This window comes from Agelaius phoeniceus, chromosome 1, assembly GCF_051311805.1.
Source record: "Agelaius phoeniceus isolate bAgePho1 chromosome 1, bAgePho1.hap1, whole genome shotgun sequence".
Lineage (NCBI taxonomy): Eukaryota > Metazoa > Chordata > Aves > Passeriformes > Icteridae > Agelaius > Agelaius phoeniceus.
Window position 1 is genome coordinate 25,290,616 of NC_135265.1, and position 22,617 is coordinate 25,313,232.

At 42.9% G+C, this 22,617-nt stretch overlaps 1 protein-coding gene across 1 annotated transcript in view; it reads left to right on the forward strand.

Moving 5' to 3' along the window:
- Positions 1–19,268: 19,268 nt before the first annotated feature.
- Positions 19,269–22,617, forward strand: part of COL1A2 (collagen type I alpha 2 chain) — a 37,713-nt gene continuing 34,364 nt past the window's right edge. Inside the window, exons 1-3 of the mRNA XM_054638279.2 lie at positions 19,269–19,469; positions 21,624–21,634; positions 22,255–22,272. Of these exons, the coding sequence (XP_054494254.2) occupies positions 19,400–19,469; positions 21,624–21,634; positions 22,255–22,272 (99 nt within the window). The 5' untranslated portion in view covers positions 19,269–19,399. The remainder of the gene's footprint in view (positions 19,470–21,623; positions 21,635–22,254; positions 22,273–22,617) is intronic.

Consider the following 22,617-nt stretch of genomic DNA (forward strand, 5'->3'; position numbering starts at 1 on the left):
AGGGCTGTGTGGAAGCAGCTGAGTATGGAGTGAACACATAACCATGAGACATTAATAAAAGAAATTCTAAATATTTACTAGAATCAGAGAAATAATTGACTGGGTTTTTAGGGTTTTCTTAATTGAGTCTTGCCAGTTAAAAGAATTTGCAGAGAAAAAGAAAAGTTTTTCTCCTCCCTTTAAAAAAAACTTAGGAAGGTGTCATTCATCTAAAAGTATTTTACCATTATATGAAACACTGTCCTCTGCACGTTTATGACAGATCTAGTTCTGTATGTGTTGATTTAAAAGCTTTTACCAAGGTATGGAATATAGAGAAACAATACATTTCTGACAGATTAATTGTTTGTGTTTAATTTGGTCTTTCATAGATTAAAATATGACCTTGCTTCAGTGCATGTCTGACACATGATAAAATACAGGCTGGCCCTTCTGAGGCATCACCACTGCCCAGGAACAGGCAGAAATAGCTAGGGTTAATCTGCACATCTAGCAGCAGCTCCCATGTCAGAAAAGAAAAGCACAAGTCAAATACTCAGTCCCAAGGAGACAGCCACCAGAGGTTAAATCCAGGATGTGATTTCAGTGCATTAATCCTACTACCACAAGGGAAGGAAAAAAAATCAGGCAAACTTTTTTCCAACTTTTGCCGCCTTAGCCAGACTAGGAAACCCCCACTCATCATGTTGTGAATTGTGAATCTTCCCCAGAACCCAGCCCCACCCGGGCCCTGGGGGAGCTTGGCTTCCCAGGTCCAGCACACAGAGCCTGCCATGTGCTTTCTAGGTACTGCAGGCACAGCACCAGAGCCTTGCAGCCCGTTCTGGGGAGAGGCAGACACTGCTTTGGGCTCAACTTAATGCAACACTCCCCGCCTGCTCAATGGGAGCCGTGTGGCTACTGCAAACATTTCCTGTTCAAACTATGGAGGGCAGGGCAGAATGTGGCTTTTTCTCCTTTTTTTTTTTTTTGAGACCTCATAATTTTAAGCATAGATTCTGAGCTCTGAGTGGGTTGTGGAGCCCAAGAGGAGAAACGTAATGGTGAAGGAATCCTCTTGCAGCAGGAGCAGCACTGCCACATGGCTAACTATAGCTGGAGCAAATCCTGCCACTGCTCTCCAGGCCCCTCCTTAAGACACAAGTAAACGTGGCTCAGCAGCAAGCTCTCCAAAGCAGGGCTTCTCAGATGGAGGGATTTCAAGGAAGCTGCCTGGGATTGGTAGGCTTTCTAACAGAAGCACTTCCTTCCTTCCTTCCTCCCTCTCCTTCTCCTTCTTCATTCTTTCAAGTGTCTTCCTGAGGGATTGGCTGCCAAGGCACTCCAAGACTATGCTGATAGGAATCAGAGCAATCTTTTCTAGGCTTATTTCTTTTTAGCATCTGTACTATGAGGTTAATGGGCCAGACAGGTGTTTCTGACCATGCCTTTCTTTAAAAATTAAAGCACTCTCAGTTTTTCAGCCTGTGTGGTGAGAGTTACCACGTATTTACTCCAGACTAATAAGAGGGCAAAAGGAAACAGCATTATCTGCTATACAATGCCATTAAAAGGGGAAGCGAAGCCCATTCAAGTATTTTTCCAAAGTAATTTCCAACAATTCACATCTTCATTTAAGAAGTGAGGTGCACACAAAGCAATTACTCTGAATCAAATGCCACTGAAGGCTAAAATGAGAGTTTCACTGGACATCATGATTAAATAAGAGAGAACTGCTAGATGCCACAGACAGAGACTATGGTTGAACCAGTCTGTCCCTGCTGTCTTTCATATATATGTCAGAGATATATTTAGTTCTTTAATGTGTGTGTTTAAAAAACTATGAGTCATGTGGATTTTGCTGAATGATAAATGGTTATTATGCTGACCAAAGGGTGTGCCCTTCTCTGAGCTTTCAGCTTCAGGGTCCAGGTTCATATGCTGCAAGTTCACACAAGATTCAATGCTTGTGAAAGGCTGCACAGCACTGAGGGGAGTTAGAGAAGCCAAAAAACCAAAAGGCTTTATTGTCAAAAGTGGATTCTAATAAAGCAGGTAACATCTCTGTGTTATTATAAACCCCCTTCTTTTCAGGTAAGCCCAGCATACTGCTGAATGTTTCTGCTCAGACTTCCTCTGAGACTAACAGCCCTTTTCTTCTGAAGGGCTACATGAAAGAAAAAAGTGGCTTAAATACAATTTTTTGCAGTCAATGAAGACTATCTCATAATTTTTCATAACACCAATAGGTTTTTAGTAGCTTCTCTCCCCCTCCTCTCTTTTCATTTTCACCCTCCCTTCTCACTATTTCATAATAGGGGGAATACTCAGCATGAACTTTGCCTGGATACTGAAATCAAGGAGTTGCAAGCAGTTTTAGCAAGAGAAAGGAGGAGGGGGAAATGGCTGCAGCTATAAAGAGCATTTGGAGGGCTGGAAAGAGCCTGGACTTCCCAACAGCTGCACTGCATCAAGGCAAACCACAAAATAGTTTTGCAGCAGCTCCCTAGCACACAGGGGGGACAAAAGTCAGACAAGGCTCTTTTAAAGGGTGTTGGTTTTTTAAATGGAAAAGGACAGGAAGGAGAAGGGAGACAGAAAAAAAACCCTCCCCAGTGGGTTTTATTAGAACCCACTGTGTGTATGCATCTGTAAATATACAGGTAGCTGGCAGGAGTGCTCATCATCATATGTTACCCATTTGCTGTGACTTACATGCTGAGTTTTTAGAGTAGAATTCATGCACTAGTCAACTGCAGTATTAATCTACTAATAGAAACAGCAGTAGATGTAAAGGGGATCTAAGGATGTTGATAATTTTTATTCTCCAACTAGTGACACTCTGAAGAAATTACATTTAGATTACTGGTTACTCCAGATTAAAAACAGCATAAATGTCAGATTGTCTCTTTATTCTCTTCCTCTGACTCTCCACAGAAGTATGGATCCTGTTGTAGTAAGAAAAAGATGTGTTGATTATCTGTGACTGCCTGGAGTTATTCAGATACTTCTAATGAGAGGGTTAAGGGAACTAACTCCTCCCAGGACATGAAAAACTTCAACTGAAATCATAAGAATGTCTGAGCTGAAGTCCTGTCTCCCTCCCTGCCCCCATTCTTCAGGCTGCACTGTTCTTAAATAAACTATTTGGGTTGGAAAACATTCCTTGCGTGTGTTCTGACTCATGATTTCTCTGCTGCTTTAGAACCTTTAAATGCCAGACAACTAGACAAAAGTTTCACTCTGCCTAATCTGCTGGGGAAAAAAGGCAACTCCTCAGTTCCTTGAGCACAGGGAGCCCAGTCCAAAGTAAGTCACCACTTTGGGTGCTGGCTGTAGCATGACATGTGAGGAGGAAATACGGGCTCTTTCCTAGATTTCCTAATTGCCCTCTCAGACGGACATGAGATGATTCATATCTGGCTATGAAGAACTCTTGCTTTCCAGTTTTTTTGTTTTTTTTAATAGATTTTGGGACCAATCCATCAAAAAGTAGCTTTCAACCAATTCTGAAAGAAAGGCTGACCACTCCATAAAGCCAGCAACAGAAAACTTGGGGTGGAGCAGGGAGGGTTTTCTTGATATTGAAACCAAAGGCAAAACATAATTTCATTTATGTGTTTACATACAGTACAGATTTAGGTCCTCTCTCTCATAAAGAGACAACTTCCACAGGTACATAGTTTTAGATGGACACAGGTACACATCCATAAAAACATGAAAAATTAGTTAAGATATGTTTACATACCAGCTGTTTCTGTCACTGTCTACATGCATGCACTCAGATCATGTAAACTGCAAACTAATACAATTTATCATACCCCTTAAGGGAGTAGGGATAAAGTAATCTAATTTTCTCATTTTTGTCACAGATTATTTGTCATGCTCAGAGACACTGATCACAGCTCAGCTGGTGACAGATCATCCACCTGTAGGCAGCAATTCACATCTTTGTGCTTTTATTGTATATGACTTGTGAAGACAGTCTTTATATACTGTGTTTCTTCTGCCAGTTACAGTGACTAGAGAGTATTTTATTCCAAGGTGCACTGTATGCTTCATCTGCCATTAAAGGTCAAGCAGTATGGTAAAGAAATTTTAATCTCTCATAACAGGGAAATACAAGAGCTTATAGAAAAGGAAGTGAAGAATGGTCTGTATGAGCTGGAGAAAGCCAATTCACTTTACATCCAGGACCTGCAGCTGTCAATTATCAGCTGTGCAGACCCAGGTGTGTTAAGCAGCTCATAGAGAACAGCCCAGAAATTAAGTGGAAAGTGAGACCCAGTGCACTGCAGTGTTTGCATCCACTCCTCATCTTTGCCTGCTGCTGTACCTCCACTCATGACCTGCTGCAGTCTTTCCCACACAGCAAATTGCTCCTTCTTCTTTCACAGCTGCAGAAGAGAGGTAGATATTTGATGCCAGATGAACAGCAGCCATTTCACAAAACTCCTCACCTTCCCTGTCTCTTTTCCATGCTGAGTGAGCCTAGCTGTTTTCCCACCACACAGAACCCAGTTAATTACACACTCACATGCAGTACAGGAAGTGTATGAGAACCCAGGTCAGTGAATTATGGGACAAGTCCTGGAACATTCATTTATTTATTATGGGGCAAATCTTGAAGTTATGGACTCTTCTGAAGTTCTGCTTTCTTTGAAAGGTGGTAATACAAGCAGGACCAGACCTCAAGATTAGATTATATCACACATGCATGCATACATATACACAGGCCTACTTGGAAGGCAGAGGAGCTCCTTAAGTCATCTCCTGACCTTGGCCATACCCCCTCTAGGTCCCTCTCTGTATCATTTTCCTCCACTTTGTTTTCTACCCCTGAAGTGCCAGATATGTTTACATTATGCCTACCCAAGAGACTTCTGTAAATCCCTGATCAGCCTGATCATATAGCCAATAGTTGCTAGGTTGTTTTCTATAAACACACATATTGTTCAAATTAGGGCTGGAAGACAGGGGCTTCCTGTTTGCTCTGGTTCTTTTACAGCCTTACTTACAGCCTTACAGCCTTACCAAAGCCCTGCAAGTGACCATATAATCCTTTTCTGGCAAACTCATTAAGAAGCAATGTAAGCAATACAGAAAATAGCTGAAGCACAAGCACCTTGCTGTATCAAAGCTAATGTCTCAGGCCTTCAGAACCATAATCAGCCACAAATTTCTTTAGAACTGACTAATAAAGAGCAGGTCATCAAGACAATATCTTCTAAGTAGCATTTTAACAGCCAGACAACCTCTGCAGACACCTTTGTATTGAGAAGATGGCTGAAAAGCTGAATTATATCCACTGTTGAATTCAGATAGCAGGAATGCCTGTTCCCAACCTTGTTGTTATACCAACTCAGCCATAAATAAGGCCTGCCATTCTACTGGGTGGAAGTATAATATTCAAGGATCCCATACAACTGTGGAGAACAGTCTAACAGGAGTGCACAGGTGATGACTGAGAGATGGCTCTTGAATTATTAATTACTTGAGGAGATGTAATGCCCAGGTGCAGGTAGGGCTGAGTGAACAGATACAGCACCAAAGGTTCTGACTGGCATCGGGCTCAGCCACAAGGTCTGCTTGTGCCAAAACATTAACATTTCTCTGTCACATGAAATTAAGGATGGGCTGACTAAAAGAAGAATGTTTAGCACCTTTGTTGAACTGCAAATCTTCAAAGCCTGCACCAGCATGAAACTATTAGCATGCATCACACCTCTGCAAATCATGTAAATGAAGGCTCTTGTATGCATAATGCAGGGGTAAAAACAAGGACCCAGGAGGTAAACTCTCAGAAGTTAGCTGTTCAGTCAGTGACTTCAGGTGATGATAAATGCCTGTCTTATGGCAATGCCATCAGGCTGCCTTTTCATATATCTTGTATGCAAACATTCCATTTGTTGGAAATAAAGAAATTATCTGGGAGCTACATAACTCCTCGAAATAACAAGATTCTAAGGTCTGTTGAACTGGAAAATAGTGTCTGTAATTGATCTGTGTCTGTTGACTATATTAATGGCCTGGAAACTGAATATTGATGTATACAACATTTTTATCATGTAACTCATTAGTTAGATTTCTAAATGAAATTTTATTTAAGCAGTAATCTGGAGCATAGTGGGTAAAACAGCAAATTAAGTTAAAAACCAAGAGAAGAAAACTATGAAACTTATACTGCAGCAAGTAAATGGAAAGGTATTCTTCACTTTTATCTGCCTAATTTTGGCAAGGATGTTGAGAATGAGAGCCAAAGTGCTGTCATTTTTAGCAGTGTGATTCTTGCAACAATGAGATTTTCTGGTGTGCTGCAATAGATTCCACCAGGTGTGAATGTAATCATTCTTTGCTTCTTTGTCTGAGTGACAAAGAACTGTATAAGTGAGCCCCTGCTCCTGCTCTGACCCCAGCTTAGGAGCAATATTTACTTTGGAGAAGTAAGAACAGAGAACCCAATATTTGTGCAAAAATTGGTACAGTTTTATTTTTAATAAACAACCCTGCAACTGTGAAATGCAGTCCCATTACGAATGACCTGGAATTCATTGATAAGAAGTTTCCTTTGAAGTCTTTGATACAGAACTCTTCAGAGCCTGAAATGTTTGACATCAAAGTATATATTTTCTCCTATTTTTGAGACAGTGTTCCAACCTAAAATTAAAGGAGTGGAGAGCACACTTATATTTAAAGACCGAAATGTAACACTGTAGGAGTGAATTTGCAACATGTTTTCTTCTTTACCAAATGAAACTCTAAAATATTAATATATCTCAGACATTCCCTCTGTATTTTGAATTAGAATGGGAAAATCTAGCTGCTCAAATTGTCATGTCAGCTCCTCCATGTTAGTTAGCAATATTTCCTGAAGCACTGCCCTCAAACCAGTTGGAAAGCTGTTGCTGGAAGAAGTCAATCCAATCCATCAAGGCTGCAGAGACAGAGGCTTACAAGGAAAAATAATAATCAGACTTGTAGACCTGATTGCATTCCACCAGCAGATCATATATCTGATATGTGATGGTTTTGTTACCTATGTGTTAAATAAATTCTTTCTATAATTTAGCACCTCCCTTACAGTAGATGCAAAATATTGTTGTTCCATGTATGATCAGCAAACACTAATCAAAACCTACTTCCTAGAATAAAATAATCATACTTCTTTTAGCTAAATAAATTTTATTAAATAAATTTGAGGGTTTTTCTACTTGTGAGTTGTGTTCTGTTTCTGTTGAACTCTTTCCTTCAGTATTTCCTCAAATGATGATGAAAGGAACCTCTACACCATTCTTTAGGTTACCTGACTATTTTAAGTCAAATTTGTGAATCCAGAGAATTTCTCATAAGCCAAGCTAACCCTAAGAATATTAATCCTTTCTCATCAGGCAGAATAGTTCAGTTTTCATAGAGCTTTCCTGTTAATTTAGAACAGAAGAAAGCCACTGTTTCCCTATAGTTTTTTAAGGAAATCCTAAGATATGAGTTTCATGACAAAACTCACTGTTCAAATACAGTCTTCTGGGTTAATTCTGCATGAATATCAAGAATTTTATTCCTCTTGTCCCAAACTCATGTTTGTGCCTTAAAAAAGGGGACTGCAACCTTGTGTGTTTCTCTTCAGTTGAGCCCTTCCCTGCAATAGGGGCAGCAGTTCCAGCAATTTGGAAAGAGCTGAGAAATATGAGAGTCTGGAAACAAAGTTCAGCTGGGCAACCCCAGTCAGAAACCATCTGGAATGTGGCAACACTGAGATGCAGGATAAATTATGGATTTGGAAGTAGCTAAAGAAAATGAAATTAACTCAGAGCAAAGAAAAAAGAGAACTCCTGTGCAAATCATGATGCACATTCTCTGCTGCAGTTTTCTTTTTCCTTCATTACCACTCAGACACCTCTGATGATCAAGTACCTGTAGAGTGAGGTTGGAGTTTGCACAGGATGGACAAACAAATCTTGTCCTGAGCTGATGATGAACATACCTGAGGCTTGAATTTTGAACCATGCACCCACCTACCTACCTAAGTTAAATGCACTGATTTTCTCAAGTATTAGAGTTTAGAATATTAGAGTTTGCAAAGCTGGATAAACTGATATGTCTGTATACACACAAAGATTGCAAATGTCTTTGGAGTTTGGACATGGCTGATGCTGCTAATGCAGAGCAAGAGTTTGAGCACCAATGAGAGTACAAACTGTATCAACATCTAAAATTAAGAGAGAAAACTACTAGAAGTTACCATAGAAAATAATAAACTAAGGCTCAGGTAACCCTTTCACCGTCTGTGTTTGAATACAAGGAGGTTCAAGCAATAATTCCTAAAAGCATTTAAATGGAGGTGGAATTTATAGACCCATTCTGGAAGACACAAACACAGTTAGACTGTAATGCTAGGAGTACAGAAAAGCTGAAAGCTGCCTCATTTGAATGCCTTTCAGTCTCACGACAGGGATACAGAGGGAGGCACATTTCACTTGCAACAAAAAATGTTTACTTCATTTCATGAAAATAGTGTTATTTGATGGCTAAGAAAGAGTTTGGCTCCAGGTGACTGCATAATCTACAATCTAAGTCTGCTAGGGTCATACGATAAGAATGAGATAAGAATGGATACAATTATGTGCTCTCATGGATGAAGGGTGATCTTCTCATTTACAGTTTAGCCAAATGAAACACAAACACTCGTGTTTGAGGGGAGTATAGGAGGCATCACCCCCCATTTATTGTCTATAGCAGTTTCATAGCAAAAGGACACCATTCTCTGTGATTTGAAACCTTCCAGAGAAGCCTTCCAAAAGCCAAAGACCTCTAATATAGTATTTGCTTAATTAGCCAGTCTGGATTTTTTTAAAACACTTTAACCCTTTGTCAATTTGCTCATTTTCCATTCAAGTAGATTTTTTCAGTACAAATAACTTAAGAAAATATTTTTGTTGTCAATTTGGATAACCTGTGTGGTGATGGTAGCCTGTAGTTCCAGTTCTGTGACCACTGCGGGGGAGGCTGAGCAGCTGCTGAATCAAACCTGCTGAGGCTACACAGGCTACTTATGCTGCAGCCCTAAATTATCCTGCAAGGGCATTACCCTCTGGACTCTCCTCACAGCTCATGTCCTTGAGCTTCACAACACAGCATTTCCTTTTCATGTACACCAGCTGTGCTCAGCTCAGGGCAGAGCAGGCTGCTCCCTCAGGATGTACCCCCACTCTGCACCACTACCTTTCCTGCAGGGCAATTCCCTCATTCCCACTAAAGACAGTGCTAAACTCCCAGCACTGTTCCTGAGACAAAACCTGTTGGCTTCCTGTGGTGAATCCACTGAGACTGGATTCCACCACACTGCTTCAGAAGTGGGGCCTTCATGCACAGAGAAATTTCACCAAGGCATCCTTGTTCTTAATCACTCTTTCTGTAATCTCTAAGATGATAAGAAGTGGAATAACCTAAAAATATAGTATCACTTGTAATAGAGCAGACATTTGTACATGCACTTTGCACGGACTTGCACTGGGAGTTCTTCTGTCCAGATCTTATCCATACACCCTACTGAGCATCTTGTCACAGATAAAAAGCAATTTACAAATTCAAATATTCTCCACCATATCTGTTTAGCATCATCATGATGCTAAGCACAGACTATTTAACTATTCTCATGTACAGCTAATCAGTAATATAGATTCTGTAGACATTATCCTACCATTCTCAGAGTTCCATGGATATACCTGTCAAGATTTTTCCATTCAATTTTTCAGTAGCAGTCTAATGCATAATCTATTTTTCCAAAAAAGATCCAGGAGAAAAAAATAAATCTGCAAACTGTATAGGAAACAAAAATTATTTTAAATACACAGGTTCAGTACTGATATAAATTTTTAAAAATTAATGGTTTCTACTAACTTACCTGGTTTTATTCTGTGATTCTGTGATTCTTGGGGTTGTCCTGTGCAAGGCCAGGAGCTGAACTTTGATGATCCTTGTGGGGCACTTCCAGCTCAGGATATTCCATGATTCTGTGACTCTATGCTTAAAGAACCCAGCTTTCTTACAAAATTGTGGGGGTTTTTGATTCATAAGTACTTTGGAACATATCAGATCAAGTCAAAGTGTGTCTAATGCAGCGTCTTGTCTCTGATGGTGACCAATAAAAGACACTTAAAAACAATAAATATAAGAGGTGATATTTTATTAAAATAGTCTCACTGCTTTTAGCTTCTTATGGTGCAGGAACTACAAGCCTCAACTCTAAATTGTGAATTTGCCTTTGTAGAGTTTCAAGGAGTCCACTGATTTATTGCCTAATATTTCAAATATCCTATTAAAGTTTGACATGTGAAAATATTATGCTATGAAAAAAGTGGAGTACAGCATTACAACAAGGCTGCTTATCATCTCACTAGACTACGGAGGAGTAAACCAAGGCAAGGATGAGCATCCTTTTTCAAAGAGAGGAAAATAACCTAATAATATCTATAGATATTATAGATATATATAGATATCTATAATATCTATATAGATATCTATATAGATATAGATATAGAATATATATAGATATATTATAGATATCTATATAACCTAATAATATCTATAGATACCACTCTATCTATTACTGGTATTTACTAACAAACAAAGTTAATACTGAGAAGGTATTTTGTGCTGAAGAATGCCAACATTCAACAAAATAGATTTATTTGTTGAAGCCCAGCAGATTTCAGTAAGGAGACACTTGCATCCTCTCTACTTGCCTGCCCACTGCATTCCCCCATAACTTTGTAGCCCACTTCAGCAGAACTGATGGAAGAATCCACACAGATTTAAAGATTCTGCAATTTTAATGAAACTGGCAGGTTAGCTAGAGGGAAAAGACTAAAATCAGCAACTCCAAGAAGAAAGGGCTTCAGTGTGCCTTCAAAACAGCCTGGTTTGGTTTGCCAGCTGGCTAATCAGTACAAGTACACTGGCCTGCTCAGGGTCAGCACTGGCATGGGCTGCTTTTTGCCCAGCTGATAGCTGCAGAACAGGAAGCTGATCCTAGTGAGAGGAGCAGGTATAGATGTGAGAGGGTAATCTAGGAGAAGGGAGAATTTGAGGTTTTTAGGATGTTTGCCACACCTATTTTTCTGAAGGTGTGTGAGACAGTACCCCACAGAATATTCTGAGCTGGAAGGGACCACAAGGACCATTGATTCCAGCTCTTAAGTGAACAACCCATGACCTTGGCTTGGTTATGAGCACCATGCTCTGACCAATCTGTTGCAAGGTCTGTAGGTTCCACCCCTCATGCAATCACCCTGGGCTTTTTTACAAAACCACATGCTGTTACAACGAACAACAGCCCATTCAACTGTACTAAATGCTTTTTAAAAAGCATAATCAACTTTAAAATGTTTGTAGGGAGAAACAACACTGTGCTGCACATCATTCATTGATTCTACCACTTAAAAATGGGAATGTTGTGGTGTACAATTTTGAGGAACAGCAACATGATACACTCAGCTAAGCCTTACATGTGATCTCAGCTGTGGGGATTTCACATTTTCCTCTGTGTGACATAAAAATTTACCTTCAGTCCTTGTATTCAGATACTATACCATTTTCCCTAGTCTGCAGCAGTAGATTTATTTATTTTTTCAGTGAATAGGAAACAGAAAGTTGTGAGAAGGCCATTCAAAACTAATCAACACATAAGATTTCCTGTGCATCGTCCTTCCAGAATGAGGGGTTCTAACTCCACATGAAGAATAGAGATCTGTCCACAGTTGCTGTAGGAGATGAAAGCATTTCAGGATGACAATTGGTGAAAAGTTTTAGTTATGGAAAAGCCTGGACTGGGCAATGTTGTTGCTGAATACAACTTAAATCTGTATGCTGCCTCATTTTTCAAAGTAGGATTTAAATGCAGTTGAAAATTACCCCCACTGCCTGTGGGAATTTAGTTTCTTCAAAAGCTAATTTCAGTGATCAGCACTGTCTGAAACAAGCCTTTGCTTGCACTGCTGCTTATTTCTGACTGTCAGTGTGCATACCAAGTGGTATCCATATAATGAAGAATCAGGTTAAAGGTGCTTCCTTTACTGATACAGATTTCTTTCCATTAAATTATGGGTTATATGTTCTTTGTTGCAGCTGAAAATTACCACTTGATATGGAAACCCACAATTTATTATTGTGCTAATTGAAACTCAGGACATGCAGATAATGAAAAGACTGATTCTTTTCCTACCTGCTGTAAACTGTTACAGTTGAGGGTTCTTTTGATGGTTTCGTTTTTTTTTTTAATTCTAATTGTGCAGCAAACTTTTTCAGTGGTTAATTTCAAAGCAAGGTGCCAATAATTCGGGAGTTTCCTCTAATATTGTCTGTCTGATTTTGATTGCAATAGTAATTATATCAAGCAATAATTGGAGCTTTATATGATACTGCCCACAACATTCCGTACAAAGACATCTTCACACAGACTGAATGCAATCCATGATCATGTTTGCTTGCTTTCAATTACTCCACTTCTCTACCTTTTACATTTTGAAGTACATTCTTGATTCATGCACTTCTGAGTTCTTTTCATTCCCAATCCTGTTGAGAATACAAAGGAATGGATCTGTAGTATTCTCTACAAGTGATATTCATTGCATTTTTGTTTTATCTCCTACAGAAAATTCTGGAATTTCCCAGGAGCTGAGGCTCTGTAGATGTCAGTTCCATAAAGATGCAATGCAACCTTTTAATACTGTGATTTGATCCCCATTTCAGCAATACTCTAAATAACAGTGGTACATGCATGGTATAATAGTCCTCATGCCCACATCACAAACTTATTTACAGTCTGTCTACAAACATCCATTAATGTGTGTTCATACAGAGAAATTATTCTCACCAGTGCTATGTTAACTTGCTTTACTAGTATTTGCTTAGATTGATGAGCATCTCAAAGGACTACCTGCCTTTATTTCATCTTGCCTCCTGTTTTAATTGAGAATTTTGATTTCCTTGTGCCAAATTGTGAGGCTGGGAAATAAAACAGGGAAAAAAACCCAAAAACTAGATGTTTAAATTCTGTGATATGGGTTAAATACTTGTGAGATATACAACTATAGTGAATATTGGCCTGGCTCTGCTATTACTGAAGTCAGTGTGAGTTTCCATTGTATTACCAGAGCAAGAACAGAGTCAGAGGCAGTGTGGAAGGATGTTTATAACAGACATGCAGGCTTATGGCTTTATTAAATGAATTAGAGGTGAAGTCCAAATGATCTTAAAAAATTAAGTTTTCAAATTAGCTTACAAATGTAAAGTAAGTTAGAATATCAATAATTTCATTTTTTTTGGAGGACTTTCAGTGTCACAGAGCAATAGATTGAGTTGATAATGACATGAAAAGAGGTCAAAGTGTCCTGAATTGATTTAAACATGATAAATTGGTTGGGCTTCAGTAACAACCAACTGAGCCTTCTATCAATAGGTGAACTAGGCCTTTGTTTTGACCTCCTCAATCCCTAATTGTGTAACCTTTGAGAAAAGAAAAGAAAAAAAAGAGAAAAGAGAAAAGAAAAGAAAAGAAAAGAAAAGAAAAGAAAAGAAAAGAAAAGAAAAGAAAAGAAAAGAAAAGAAAAGAAAAGAAAAGAAAAGAAAAGAAAAGATATAAAAAAGAAAAAAAATTATATATACTTTGAATAACTTAAACACCACCCAGAAAGCTCACTGACTGCTGCTGTGGAGGATTACCCCTTTTGAGAAGAATAAATAGACATCTCAGTTTTAATAAAGCAGCCTTGAGTCATTCTCTTGTTTGCTTCTACTGAAGTATAATTGAGGAAAATTTTCCATTAAATTTGTCTACTGATCCCTCTAACAGCACCCCCACAAGGGCTGCCTATCAGTTGCTCCTTTTTGAAAATCCATGACCATTAATCCTGCTGAGGATAATGGATGATGATTTATTTCAGACCCGAGACAGCCACTGGGGAACAGGTACTGAATGAAGCAGCAGCCATAGCTTTTCACGTAGAACCTGTTTATTTCCCATTAAAAGTCAGTTTGCTGGACTACTTCTCAAAAACCACTTTGAATTACTCTAAAAGAACAAAGTATTAGAGGTCAATGACTATGAGCTGTTTGGACAATGTTCCTGCTTCCTTAATATTTACTGGCATCCCATGGTCTCCCTCTAAATTATGATCCCCGGAGCAGCCAAGTCATGACTCTGTGTACCTGTGCCATGCTCTTACACCTATAGTGCTATATAGGAACAGGAGCACAGGCCATAGGAACCTTAGCACACCCAGCCCTTCAACACTGGGTACAGAGGACTGCAGAAAGTTCCTTGTAGAACCTTGTCTCTCTGTAGGATTTTTCTCTAAGAGCATAGCACAACCTTTTTTATTTTTTTTTTCTTCTTTTTTACTTATTCTGTTTGTTTTTTCTTTTTTCTTTTTTTTTTTTTTTTTTTGTGGTAGGTTTTTTTTTTAATTAAGTAGTCAGGAAAAAACAGCAAGCATGACACAATGACTTGCAGTGAGGAAGATACATGGTATCACTTCCATATTTTCTCCACTGACAATGTACTAGTCTCCTTATTCATGCAAAATACTGACTGACCAAGCTAAGGTGTGAAGTCCAGAATCATAAACAATTCCATCAAAGATAGCTCTAGGGAAGATGATATGGCTACACAACAGACATCAGGCAAAAACTACCCAAGGTTCAGCTTAGTTGAAATCATGGAGACCCCCATATATCCATACAAAGGATATATAATCTACAAAAGGAAGGTTGAAGCCACACCATGTCACTGAACCAGCCCTGTACTCATCCCACTGGGAAACTGCTTCCCTCAGGCACCTTTGTTGCTCACCCACTGCTGCTGTGTGCTGGGGAATGCACCCATCATCTGAACAAATGTGTGAAAGTTTGTGTTGGAACAGATGAAAAGAAATGAATAACTTATTCGTGCCAACCACAAACACTGCTGCTCTCCCATTCACATCAGCTGGAGGAGAACTTGGATCTGGGAGCACACCAAATGCACTTATCCACCCCAGGGTATGAGGTTTGGGGACAGCCTAAAAGGACACAGATCTTTCTCCAAATTCTCGCATTATTCTGTGTTTTCTTGTAGTACAGTGCTGGCCAGACAGTATTAAACAGTTTGGTTGGGTAATTGTTTGGTGCTTCTACTCCACTCTCCTGAGATCCTACCCTGACTACTGTATCCAGCTGTGGGGTGCCCAGCACAGGAAGGACATCAACCTGCTGGAGTGAGTCCAGAGCAGGGATGCCAAGTTTATTAGAGAAATGGAGCACCTTTCCTATAGGGAAGATGAAGCAATTTGGGTTTGCTCAGCCTGTGAAAGAGAGGACTTTGGGGTGACCTAACTGTTGCCATCCACTATCTGAAGGGAGCCTACAAGAAAGATGGTGAATATTTACAAGGGCATGTAGTGACAGAACAAGGGGAAATAGTTTAAAACTGAAAGAGAGTAGTTTTATATTACATGCTCAGAAAAGATTCTTCACCATGAGATTGGTGGGGCACTGGAACAGGTCCAGAGAAGTTGTGGATGCCCCATCTTTGGAAGTGTCCAAGACCAGGTTGGCCATGGTCTAATGAAAGATATTCCACAGCAAGTGGATTGGAACAAGATGGTCTTTAAGGTCACTTCCAACCCAAACCATTCTATGATTCTATGACAAGGGCCCAGTCGTTGGCTGATAAGTTTTGAAATAGCATGCAGGGAAAATGTTTCCCAGTGTACATATTAAAAAGTTATCATTTTCATAATTTTTTATCTGCATTTTAACGATTTTTTAAAATAATGAGAAATAAACCCAGGTTGACATCACCTGGAAACTCCTCTCTTTTAAAGTCTGCCCTAACAGCAAATCTTGCAGAGGATATTTTTTTGTTATCGTAAGAGTTTCAATTTTAATTGTGCCATAGGCATTACTGGCTTTAATGTGAAATAGTTCCTTTAAACACGTATGATCCAAAGGGAAAAAGAATTCTTAGATCCTTACTTGTTGAAGCTGGTTGATCAAATCAATTCTGGTATGCTAATGGCTCCAAAGCTTTCATGTTACTTCTGTTACTTCAGAAATAGTTATACTAGTAATGATATTGTACACAAGCAACCATTTGCCATAATTGTATTTTATGGAAAAAGTATTACTGAATTCACACAATAGAATCAAAGTTACTAGGCACTACTTGTTTAAAGAAATACTTTTTTTCTTTCCCCCAAGTTTCTAAGATTATTTTTGCATGCTTAGGTAGAGGAGATAAGCCCTGTAGTCTGTCATCACAACAGAAACTGACAGTGCCTGTATGACACAGATACCTTGCAGGAAGATCAGCCTAACAGGCCTTTGTCACTTACCCTAAAATCATTTGGTGTGGCTTGAATAACTGCTGATGCGAGAGGGAGAAGAGATTCCTCTCTTTCCTTCCTCATCTTTCCTTGAAATATGAAGACAATGGATGGCTGAAAGTGAAAAAAATGGCGAAGGACTCCATCGGTTCCAAAGGTCAGGTATGAATCTGAGACTGTTGTGGCAAAGCTGTCGGTCCTAGAGAACTTCAGCCATCTTTTCAGCCATCCACCATGCTGAAAAATCCATAACTGTATGGCTGGAGGGATGGCTGAAAAGAGACTGACATGGGAAAAAAATCATATCAATGAATTATTCTTCTGCATCTCTTCTTTTCTATCCATATGCAGCAATCCTGAAATGGCTGGAGCATACCAAGAATTCATCTCTTTGGAAGCCTGAGGAGTTTCATACCATCTCAACTGATTTTTTCTGTTGCTGAGCTTCTGGCTCCACATCTCCCTCAACCACTTGTGTTATGGGAGACACGGTAATTGAAAATCCATATCTTTGCAGGGTTTTCTCCTCTTTGGGTGGGAGCTTGTCCTCCCTGTGTGAAACTTCATGGGTAGGATACATGGGAATAGTGGCTTATTTTGATTTCGTCAGGATACACGTGCCTGCATCCTTGCACCTTCCACGTATTTCTTTAATAGAAAAGGGCTATTATTTATTGAAAATGTGCATAAAATAGGTTTACACACATGCAATTAGAACAGGTGTGTCTCAGAAGCCTCTAATTACTATTATAATCAGTCAATAACTATTCTGCTGATGCATCAGAGTCAAAACAAAGAAAAACTGGCTACAGAGTAAATGACTGATTTCAAGGAACAAGTTGGAAAAAAACCACAGTTCACTGAAAGTGATATCAGCAAATACTTGGACTTGAGCCACAGTGCTTTGGGTCTACAATAATATTGATAATGTATTTAGTATTTTAACTTGTTAGAAGCTCACAGAGCTATTTTAGGTTTATGCTGGTATAAACTTTCAAGTAGTTACCTCCACTAAAATCCTTCTTGGTCTGAATTGATACCATTCACATGAAAGATAACCTGAAAGAATACTCATGTACCTTTTACACCATATACTTTCATTACAATGTTTCAATCACATCATTTGTTGCGCTACCATTTTGTGGTCAGACATACTTCGTTGGATCACCTTTTCCTAATGTTGTGGATTTTCCTATCCAAACTGCAGGCTTTTCCATTTCGTCGGCACTCTTGATAGCGAGGAACTGTCCTGTCCGCAGAAGCAGCTCCAGGCAGGCTGTCCAGCCTGGCACAGGAATGCCGCTTTCGGTGTGCGTGGCACAGGAATGCCGCTTTCGGTGCTGGCAGTGCCCCTGAGACACAGCGCCTGTGGGGTCCCCGCTCAGGTGCACATCCATGACCTATCCTTCCCACTCTTTGTGTACCCGTGCCCCCGACGGCAGCTGATAAACAGGGGCTGGATACGGCCCGGCACCTCCCCAAGACAGGCTGTGGGCGAGGGGACCCTCTCGGCGGCGGGGCGGTCAGGAGGCGGTGCCGAGCCGCTGCTGGAGCCCTCCCGGAGGCTGTCGCGGCTCGTCCCGGCGGCTGTGGCCGCTCGCCGCTGTGCCTGGCAGGATCCGCCTGTTCCGCGACCCGCGGCTGGGGGAGGGAAGGGGGCCGAGGAGGGGCGCCCGCCTCGCCTTTTCCGCCCCGGAGAGGAGCCCCCCCAGCCTGAGGCGGGGCTCCTGTTTGCCTTCGCCGTCCCCTCTGCCCGGGACTCCCTTCGGCGAGCGGAGGGGGCCTGGGGCCTGGGAGGGGGCGGCTGCCCGCCCTGGAGGAGCCCTGGGCGGGGAGGGGCTGGCCGCGGCTGCCGCTTGGCCTGGCCGGGGGCACCACGTCAGCTCCCGGCAGCCGCGGGGGCCGCGATGCGCGACCCCAAGTGACTGCAGGCCCCAGCGCGGTGCCGGGGCAGAGGAACGATGGGGCGGCCGGCCCTCGGGGGCGCAGCGCGGGCAGCTCCTCTCACGCCCACCTCGGCCCCCTCCCCCGCGAAGGGAGCAGCGGTCTGCCGAGCAGACGTGGCAAACAAGCCCGCCAGCTTTCCCTCAGCTGGGTGGGCGGGTGGCCGTCGCGAAGGAGAGCTGCCGGGAGTGCCCATCCTCCTCCCTACGCCCGGGGAGTCCCTCTCAGCCGCCCGGGAGGCTGCGGGCACGCCGGGCTCCCCTCGCACACACACACTGCCCGAGCGGCCGCGCAGCCGGGAGGGGAGACGGGCAGGGCTCTGCCCGCGCCCGGGACGGAGATGCTTCCCCGGGGAGAGCAAACAGCCGGGACGCGAACGGGCTCCGCCGCGGCTGCGGGCGGGCTGAGGGGCTGCCGGTGTCCCCGGCACCCGCTGTCCGCGGGGAAACGCCAGGGGCGCGGGACCGGAGTGACCATGCTAGAGGGGTCATGCTAGAGGGTCTGGGGATGGGGAGAGCGTCGCCTTTTGCCTTTGGTTGCAGTGGGACTGCGGAGAGGGGTTGGTTGAGTTGGGATCCAGCCTCCTCCCGGCTCCCCGGCCGCTTCCCTGCGGGGCGGGAGGTGCCGCAGGCCCTGGACAGCTCCCGCTTTGAACGCCGTCGGGGCGCTGCCAGCCGGCTGCCCGGCGAGGCTCCGGCCGCACTCCCAGAAAAGCGGGGCGAGAGGGGCGTGGGACGGCTGAGGGGAATAAAAAAAAAAAAAAAAAGAAAGAAAAGGAAAAAAAAAAAAAAGAGACGACGAGTCAGATTTTCCTTCCGAAAGCCTCAGTGTCCACGTCCTCAAAGCATGGAACCAATTTAGCGTCGCCGCCCCCCCGGCGCTGCCAAGGCTGCTGTGGAGGGCTGGAGACACGGGGCACGTGATGGCCTGGGCGGCGCCGGGACCCTCCTGCGGTATAAGTAGGGCGGACCGGGGCTGGGTTAATTTAGCGTCCCTGGCAGCAGGTTTCTGCTAAGGTTGGAGTTACTCCTCGAGACTGTATGCCTGCGTCCCACAGGCGATAGCTAACCAACCGACTCGGCACCACAAGGAGTCTGCATGTCTTGCAACTAGACATGCTCAGCTTTGTGGATACACGGATTTGGTTGCTGCTCGCAGTAACTTCATACCTAGCAACAGGCCAACGTAAGTGCTTTCCGCTTGTTTGTGGCAGGGGTGGTGGCAGGGGTGGCTGTCCGGCTCTGCGCTCTGTGCTTTGTCCCGACGCCCACCCCACGCACGGCAGTCTGCGGGGAGTTGCTGCCTCCCAAACGATAGAGACCAGCTCAAAACTGCCACCTCCGTCCCAGATCAGACTCTAGATTCTTTCTTTCCCCTAGAAAAAGATGGCAAATGGCCAACGAGATCCCCCTCTACGGGGGAAAAAAAGGGAAAAAAAAAAAAAAGACAATAAAAGGGACCACCTCCTCCCCAGACGGGCTTGTACCTAGAGGAGGACACAAAGCCTCACCTCCGCCGCAGATGCTGCGAGGAGATACAGATGCAGGCTGGGAGGAGAGTGCTTGCGGCGAGCGGAAGCACCCAGGCTGCACTTTAGTGAGACTTGAGGCGCGCTTTCCGAAGCGGGGAGCGGGGGAGCGGCTGCTCATCTCTCCGTCCCTCCGTCCCTCCATCCCTCCGTCCGTCCGTCGCTCCCCTCCCTCCGCGCGCGGGGCGCCCCCTGCGGGCCGCTCGGGGCAGCTGCCGCGGCCCCGGGGGCTCCGGGGAGGGAGCGCCGTGAGGGGCAGCGGGAGGGCGGCAGGGAAGGAACAGGGCTCCGCTCCAGAAGGGAGCGCGGCTCCCCGGGGGCGCAGGGCAGCTCTCCGCCTCTGGGTGGATGAGGATGTGGTGCCCCTTCACACACACACACACACACAAACGCGCACTCACACATTCCCCGCACACTGAGATGGGAGGGAAACGCACCCCACCACTCGCGCGGGAGCGAAGCGGAGCCTTCCTGCAGGGCAGCGCCCTGTGAAGGGCCCCCCGAGCCCCTGGCCCCCTGGTTTGACCCGGGGTTTGGCCGCATTCCAGGGCGGAGGAGGGAGAGAGCAGCCGTGCGCTGCCCGCTCCTGGCGCTGGGAGCCCCCGGGATGGTGTGCCCGGGATGATGCCCCCCGGGATGGTGTCCCCCGGGTCGCCCTCGCCGGGGCAGGGGGCAGCGGCGGGGCCGTTCTGGACGGGCATTCTGAGGACATTCCCCCAACCCCGGTGACGGGAGGCAGCTGCGCCTTCGCAAAGGAGACGGAGCGCTTCTTGTGGGGGGTTCTTGTGGGGGTCCCCGAACCGATCACCCCGCGCTTCCCGCAGGGAGTTTGGGCAGGCGCCGTTATCGCCGTCACCTGCGGGCAGTACTGGCTTTAGTTCTGTGTTGAGTTAGCACAGGCTGGCTGTGTGTACTGCCGCGGAATCCAGTGCTTTCAGCATTTCAGCACTGTTACCTTTTTCTGGAGTGCACGAATCATCCGAATTTGGTGTGGTCATGCACTGCCAAAGTGACACGTTGTGGAAAAACATCCAACAACCTGTTAGTTAGTGGTGATGTTAAATTGTAGGCATTCAAGTGTGATGTGAGACTCTATTTTAGTATGGCGAGTTTAGGTCAAAATAGATTTTTAATTCCTTGAAATTAAGAAACTCAGAAAATTTGTTTCTCCAGCTAATGAAAAAAGTGCATATTCACACTTAGCAGTGCATAACATACAGAGATAGTTATTTGCAATTTGGAGTTTAATAGCTTCAAACTGTTCCCTGTTACACAGTTTTACAGGAAAATGTGGAAATGGATGTTTGGCTAGAACCTTTCCCCATAAAAAGTGGGATTGAGCCATTTATCTGAAAATTTCAGATTACTCCTACAATTTAGCATCTTCACATGTTCCAGTCTGCCTGGGTTTATTAATCTCTTGCATGAACACATATGTGGAAATACACAGGTGTGGGGGGCTTCCAATGGAGGTATGTTGAAACATATTTAGAGCAGGTTTATAGTTGATACCTGCCTTTTTTCTGTATCAGCCATATTAGTTGTTTTGATTTAATTAGCAAGTCCATTTTGCATTTGAAATACATGGCAATTTCACCCTTGGGTTATTCCAGTATAAGATAATCATCTTAATAGGAAGAAATTACATTAGGAAAATGTTTATTGCATTAAGGAAATCAACAAAATTGCATTTCAAAATAAAAGCAGCAAATTTAATTTTGAATTGAAAGCAAGTTTAAAATTTAAAACTTGTAATATATTTGAATCCCTGCTCTAATTTTTATTTTTTTTTCTTTCCCTTCTCTTTGCAGATGTGAATCAGGTCAGTATAAATTTTTTATCTAATATATAACACTCCAATTAACAGGCTAGGCTTCTCTTCTTGTGGCAGTATTATTTTCTTACATTCGTTCCCAAGATGGTAATGGAAAAGTGGTGATTAAATCCTGAAGGCGCTGCCTGGAAAGGTACCCACCCCAATTTCACAAGTGGGATGGGCTTTTTAAGAGACTGCCTTCATAGGTGTGGAGACCATGAGGAGAAAGTAACGGAGCAGTGCTCTTTGGACACTGTACCTGGCAGTTTGGATTGGAGATTACTCTACTTTAAAGCCAGTTTTACGGTCTAAATTTCATTGCACAGTAGGATTATGAAAGAACTCAGGTGTGACTCTTTTTTTAAATTCTAATAATTTAGGCTGTAATAGCTATAAGATTGTCAGTCTTCAACACAACATTTTAATATAGTTACATGCATCTTTGCTGTACATAACCTCCTAGCCTTCAAAGTAATTTTAAATTACAGGGTGTAGTTAAATATACTGGATTGAGAAAAAGTATAATTATGTAAGAAAATGAGTCTAAGTTTATGCATTATTTTTGTTCAAAATACTGGCAGAAATTGTAACTTCTTTTTTTAATTCTCTTCCTTATTTTTTTCCAGGCACCTGCAGGGCGCAAGGTAAGCATTTTTCTTTTTCTTGTGTGGAAATAAAGATGATATCAGGTAGTCTTCAGCAGATTAATATTTTGTTGAATATTGGATGAAAGGAAAATTGGCTACTCTGCTTATTTGCAGTGTTCTCTGAAAATAGCAGTAGTGCTGAGATGAATAGGTAGGAAAAAAGGGGGAAATTATCAATGCAGCATTTTAACACCAGGGTAAATTCAAGTATTGAATCAAAGGTGCTTCACCTGTGAGCAGAACTAAGCCTACCAAGACCTAAATGACATCAAAGTGTCATTCTTATTTAAACAGAGTTCCTTTGTAAAGATTTACGTGGATTGAATGGTATAGCAATATCCA